General features: G+C 38.1%; 1 protein-coding gene across 1 annotated transcript; it reads left to right on the top strand.

Moving 5' to 3' along the window:
- The first annotated feature begins 121 nt into the window (after positions 1-121).
- Positions 122-5,612, top strand: LOC132151893 (uracil nucleotide/cysteinyl leukotriene receptor-like). Its single transcript, XM_059560405.1, has 2 exons — positions 122-340; positions 3,648-5,612. The coding sequence occupies exon 2, from the start codon at positions 3,656-3,658 to the stop codon at positions 4,676-4,678; it is 1,023 nt and encodes a 340-aa protein (XP_059416388.1). The 5' UTR covers positions 122-340; positions 3,648-3,655; the 3' UTR covers positions 4,679-5,612.
- Positions 5,613-6,726: the final 1,114 nt, after the last annotated feature.

Raw genomic sequence — 6,726 nt, 5'->3', positions numbered from 1 at the left:
CACACAAGTGGCCCTCAGAAGAAAATAGCATTGCAAAGAAAGGCTGAGGTCAAGGGTCACATTAGAGCCTTCCCATTGCAAACCGTGTTTTTGTGATCAAATTTGTTGGCGACACAAAAAGAGCCACAGTATCGTATCTTAAACACAGCTCAGCCTGAGAGAGTAGAGTCTCAGCTCCATTAAACTCTGCTGCTCAACAGAAGCTGCTGGTTTGCTCTCGCTTTTCAGGCACAGCTCTCTCTCTCTCTCTCTCTCTCTCTCTCTCTCTCTCTCTCTCTCTCTCCTCTGCTCAGCTCAAGACCGTCACTGCTGCGCAGGCTGTTGAAAGATCAACACTCTGGTGAGTCTTTCATGGACTTAATTTACTCTTTCAGTGTCTGCTGTCTGACTCAGTTGACACTTGTTTGTATATATTCTTTCAAATTAAATCTACACACTTTTTATTATTATTTAAATTTGTATTAAAACATTTTTTGGCTGAGCATATGGTGTTTTCCTAGTTCATGTGCATCTCATTTTGTATGTACTTTTGGTTGCATCTAAGGTAAGTCAATCACATCAAGGAAATTGGTTCTAAAAAATGCAATATAGAAAGTTGTGCTACATTTGCTTTCTTGTCCTATTTTATGTATATGTGTATTACCTAAAAAAAAAAAAAAGTTTTAGCTTGAGTTCTGGAAGTGTGTCGGTCCACACTGAGCTGCAGTATAGCTTCTGTTAATCTGCAGTGAGCCTTATGCCTGTGATTACTTCTGCTGCTTTTGTTTGATGTGGTATAGGAGCATTAGTGTCAAATTGCAACCCCAGCTTGACCCCCACTTATTTCTTTAACACAAAAGTGATTTTGTACTGTTGCCAGCCTATGGAGATGCCTCGTCCTTCAAGATTTTCCGGTTTGGAGTGTGTTTTCACTTGTGCTGCTGCTGGATTGTACTTTGAAAATCTGTTTTTTTTTTTTGGTCCGAGTAATGTGTTTTTCCATAGTTTCATGCCACACGCCAGAGAACCACTGGAGCCATTTGTTAACATCTGGATTTCTCAATCACAGATCACTCCTCTAAGCACAGTTAATGAAAGCTTATTGTTTTGTAATTCTCTACTTTTATCTGTTTATATAACTGAAGGGTTTGCCATGTTCTGGGAGTTGAGGATTCCCACCCCCTGCGTTTACAAATTCCGCAGCAGTTTCCTATCCAATGGCAGGATCTTGAGACACTCCTTTGTACACACACACTTTGTGTTTTTCTATAGTGTTCTGAAAATATTGATAAAGTGCCCCCCATTATCCCAGTTCCAGTGAAATGTTTTGGTAGCATATTTTAGTCATGAAGAAATGGATACTTTTAGAGAAGTATTCCAAAGCATGTGGAAATGAAATTTAGTATTCAGTTTGTTTTGCTTTCTGTGAACCCTGTCAAATTCAAACCACTTATTTTGCATTTGGACTATCTGACCAATAAGAATGCCAATACTTCCTCATACTTATTCCTAGGTTAGAATTATTAATTTAAAAATAGTGTCATGCACCACATGACATAAGCACCTGAACTAGCCTGCTCTCTCTCTCTCTCTCTCTTTTAATTTTTATATTGTTTATTAATTTCATGTTTCTTAATATTACTGCATGCTATCTGCATCTCATGAAAATTATTTGGCAGACATGGGTGTTATTTTTTAAATTATTTTATTTCATATTTCAATTTCAATATTTCATATGTTCATATATTATTCATAGATATGAATTGAAGGACCCCAATGAATTTTAATTATGAAATAAAAAAGCATGCTCATCATAGGTTGCTATTTATTTACATTTTAATGTATATAAAATAGATCCTGTCCAAACATCGTCACTGACCCTTGCAACTTGCAAGAAATCACTGAAATCAATTAGAAATGTATTTTAAAAAGACAACCTAATATGATGCAATATTCATAATATACTGTATAAAAAAAGACAAAGATTAAAAATAAAAAATCCAAACGGTCAGCTCTAGTTCCAGAAGTAGCATGTGAACTTTTCCCCTACTTTGAACCTTTTTTTAAAAAAAAAGGTCTTCAGCTCAACCCTGCAGATGCTTCATTAAAGCATGATTATTAATAGAGCAACTGTTACTGGATGGCGGGCTAGAATGAATGCCTCTTCCAAACAGAGTTTGCTCATTGAATCTAAGGCAGGCTGCCCTTTGCACACGCCAAAGGTTTGACAAACAGAATGCCATGAGGACAGCTGTGTCAGACTGTAAGCAGATAGCCGAGAGTGGCTCTGGTTCGGTCAGAGGTTGCAACAGCACTTTCATGCATCGTAGCGTGTGTGGAGATGCAATGAGGGTGAAGTCATCTACTCCACAGGGACATCTGCCGAGACTCCTAAAACACAAAAAATCTAAGCTTCTAAATTTCTGCCAAACACCCAGATAGCTGTAACACTCCCTCCCTCACTATTCAAAGTGCGCAGGGAGGATTCATTTTTACTGCTGCTGGAATAAAGATATTACTGCTGTGTTCTTTGCTTCATATTTATTGACATGTTTTGACATCAGGCAACTTTGGAAACGCATTCCCAAAAGCAGATGTAATCTTGTTCTCTTCTGTTCTGCTTTCAGTTTTCATTTTGATTTATCATCACAACTTTTAGCGATCCATGAAATTAACTTGAATGAGGCATAGGTTGCTTTAGATATTTGATGGGATTGTGTGCCAAATGTGGGCTTTATTGTTGATCTATAAATTTTAATGCTAATTTATCGATAGCTTGTTCTTGCCTTTTACATGGAAATGATGCTATCTGTCTAGGGGATCAGCTCTCTAGGGGGCACCATCTCATAACTACATACATTCTTAATATTTCTGTGGAGCCAGTCAAACTGTTTTTTTTTTTCCAGTATTTTTTCAATATTCATTTTAAGAGAACCCCATATGTTTATATATATATATATATATATATATATATATATATATGTATATATATGTATATATATGTATATATATGTATATATATATATATATATATATATACACACAGTACAGACCGAAAGTTTGGACACACCTTCATGACTATGAAAATTGTAGAGTCACACTGAAGGCATCAAGGGCTATTTGACCAAGAAGGAGAGTGATGGGGTGCTGCGCCAGATGACCTGGCCTCCACAGTCACCGGACCTGAACCCAATGGAGATGGTTTAGGGGTGAGCTGGACCGCAGACAGAAGACAAAAGGGCCAACAAATGCTAAGCATCTCTCGGGGAACTCCTTCAAGACTGTTGGAAGGCCATTTCAGGTGACTACCTCTTGAAGCTCATCAAGAGAATGCCAAGAGTGTGCAAAGAAGAAATCAAAGCAAAAGGTGGCTACTTTGAAGAACCTAGAATATGACATATTTTCAGTTTTTTCACACTTTTTTGTTATGTATATAATTCCACATGTGTTAATTCATAGTTTTGATGCCTTCAGTGTGAATCTACAATTTTCATAGTCATGAAAATAAAGAAAACTCTTTGAATGAGGTGTGTCCAAACTTTTGGTCTGAACTGTATGTATGTGTGTGTGTGTGTGTGTATATATATATATATAAAATTATATTGCCATTTATATTTTAATCGATTTCAACTATTAATAAACATGTTTTTCTTTTCCTTTGTTTGCAGTTATAAAAATGGAGTCCCCCCTGACAGAATTTCCCACATTGCTGCCCAATCGATCCACGGAGAGCTGCCCACCTGTGGATAGTACAGTGGAGAACACGATTTTTGGATTGTACTACATTATAATTTTCCTTCTGGCACTAAACGGCAATAGCCTTGCCCTGTGGATCTTCGCCCGCCAGAGAGGCAACTCTTCTCCAGCCAATGTCTTCCTGCTTCATCTTGCTGTGGCTGACGTGTTTTACATCTTCGTTTTACCCCTCAGAGCCACTTATCATTTAACTGGGGAACATTGGCCGTTTGGTGAAATTCCCTGCCGTCTTGCAGGCTTCTTCTTTTATGTCAACATGTATGCCAGTTTGTACTTCCTAGCCTGTGTTGCAGGTGATAGATACCTTGCTGTGGTACATGCTGTACGTTCCCTCAAGGTCAGGCGCCCTCGTTATGCTCACATTGCCAGTTTTGCAGTATGGGCTTTGGTGATAGTGTCTATGGCGCCCCTACTGGTCACCAAGCAGACTACAGATTTCAACGGCTCTACAATATGCTTGCAACTGTACAGAGAAAAGGCCTCACGGCATGCTCTCGTCTCTCTCGCTGTAGCCTTCATGCCACCTTTCATTGCCACGCTTTCTTGCTACCTGTTGATAGTGAACAGTCTGCGGAAAGGTTCAAGGCTGGAGCCAGCACTTAAACTCCGTGCTCTCCGCACCATTGGTCTGGTCATGCTCATCTACATAGTGTGCTTTCTACCCTATCATTTAAGCCGTGCAACCTTCATCCTAGGTTACGGACACCCCGACTTATCCTGTCAAATTAAAAGAGGACTAGCCCTGGCTAACCGGCTTACTTCCTCTCTAACCTGCCTGAATGGGGCTTTGGATCCCCTGGTCTACCTGTTTGCTGCTGAGAAGTTCAGGGAAAGCGTTCGCAGGATTTTTTGCAGAGACCAGTCAGGGGGGTCCGGCGCTACAAGCGGGGACCTGAAAGGTACACATGAGAGCTCTCTGACCGCAAAGTCTGAGTTCTTATGAAAATCTTAAAAATGGCATGGACATTTTTCATTGGATTTAGTGATTTGGCCTATACACTTCCTCAGTGTACGGTCAATTAAAGATAGGGAACTTTAAACAGCCTTATGTCAAAAAACCAAGCCTATGATTTGGGGATGTTAAAGCAATTGTATGTAAATTTAAAGATCAGTTACAACATCACTCTGTTACACGGACTTCTAATAAGGTGAATGGCTTCTGCTTTCACCCAAACATCTGTTCTAGGAGTATTTAAGTTGGTGAGTGGGTATAAAGTCGGGTTGATTTAAGGCAACAACAAATGCATGTACACAGCTATCTGCTGTAATTACTACAGCGATATGTTTGTGATGAGTGATTTTCACACACTTAAAAATGATAAGAATTTTCATGTATTAATCGCTTTTCATTATCGCTCTTTGATGGCCCCCTGGTGGCTGGCTGCAGTACAGGTTATAAACCCCGCCCTCTCCATGTAGACGAATGGAACTTGGATCAAAGTAAAAAAGAAAATTTACACTTCCAATACAAAAAGATGTTTTTGGTAATTTAAGGTAGTTATCACGCTGATGTAAAAATTTTTATTTTTGTGATAAGTTTGATTTTAGCTAGTAATTTGATGCTATAAATATGGGGCGTTGTTATGGTTGATTGGGTCTGCAGGAGTTTGGACGGGAGTTTGATACTGAGGCTACACGACACTACTGCGCAGACTCTGGCTCCAAATGACATCATTTTCTCAAGATGGCAGCGGCCGTACTGAGATGCTTTGGCTCCACTTTTCTATAGTGGAAGGAAGTAGAAACACGTCGTCCATCTTCTTTAACAGTCTATGGCCGTGAGTATGTAAGGAAGGGTTGCCAGGTTTTCATATCAAAATCCAACCAATTGCTACCCAAAACTAGCCCAGTCGCGCTCCGGGGGGGAAATAAACCCAAGTTTTTTGGTGGGGTTCCCCTAATAAAATTCACATTCCATATTTAGTGGCTATCATTCCATAGTTATCAGACTATCAATAATATCTTGTTATTGGGGTCACTTCAACCAGCTCTTGTTCGTTACGTGTGCACGAGTGCGAGCATTAGCAAATAAGTTGCTGGCTGCAGTTCACTTAATGGCCACTGATTCTCTCTAATCACTAATAAAAACAAAGGTTTCTGAATTGTACATATAGCTTATTTAATTGCAAAGGGCTCCAAAGTAGCAAAATACACAAAACTACATACAGTTGCTTTAAAGCTAAAGACTGTAGGCTATAAGTGACTGTTAAATATCAGTCAGTTGCCAGAACACATTAGACAGGGACTAAAGACTCCATCAAGGCTCAAGAAGACATAAATTGTGCCTAAGACTGTGTCCTGCCTTTTAAGATGTATGTTGTGTTTTTATTAGCATATTACCTGTTTGCTAATGACGTGCTTTGACTGTACATTTTGTAAGCACTTCCTTTCCTAATGAAATCAGTTTAAAACTAAAGATTTTCATACTCTGTGTAAAAACTATGTATATAATCATGTTTAATGGTCAAGCTGTGGTAAGAATGTGTGAAGGTTAACAAACCAGTAAGGAGTTGATATGAATACTACTTAAATTTTTTTAATTCCTTGATTGCTTTTTGATAATATTTGTTATTAAGACTATTTAGATGCATGTGCACTTAACACTATATAGTCACTTAATATGAATAATTATTCCTTTTATTATACAAGTGCAGATTTTTTGGTGACATAATACTGGTTTAGTTTTTGCTTCTTGTAATCAAGCTCTATCATTATTAATATTATTTTAATTACTGTAACCAACTGGTATAAATGTATTTTCTTAGGTGTTTTTTTATATATCTATATATATACATTTTTTCTGTATTTCTCAAGTAAAATCCATCAGTGATTCAGCTGAGAATAAATGTTTTTAACCCTAAAAGGTTTTTATTTATTTATTTTTAAATAAAGTTTGGAAATGCTAATCATCAGATGCATTTTGGTGGTTGCAATTACAATATACCCCCTATTCTCACTACATACAAAGTGACAAAGAACTTTATCACATCT

Source organism: Carassius carassius, chromosome 10 (genome assembly GCF_963082965.1).
Source record: "Carassius carassius chromosome 10, fCarCar2.1, whole genome shotgun sequence".
Classification (NCBI taxonomy): domain Eukaryota; kingdom Metazoa; phylum Chordata; class Actinopteri; order Cypriniformes; family Cyprinidae; genus Carassius; species Carassius carassius.
Note: the sequence above shows the minus strand (reverse complement) of the source record. Positions and strands in the feature narration are given on the sequence as shown.

Coding starts and splice junctions, on each gene's coding strand:
- LOC132151893 (XM_059560405.1), top strand. CDS start 3,656: ATGGAGTCCCCCCTGACAGAATTTCCCACATTGCTGCCCAATCGATCC.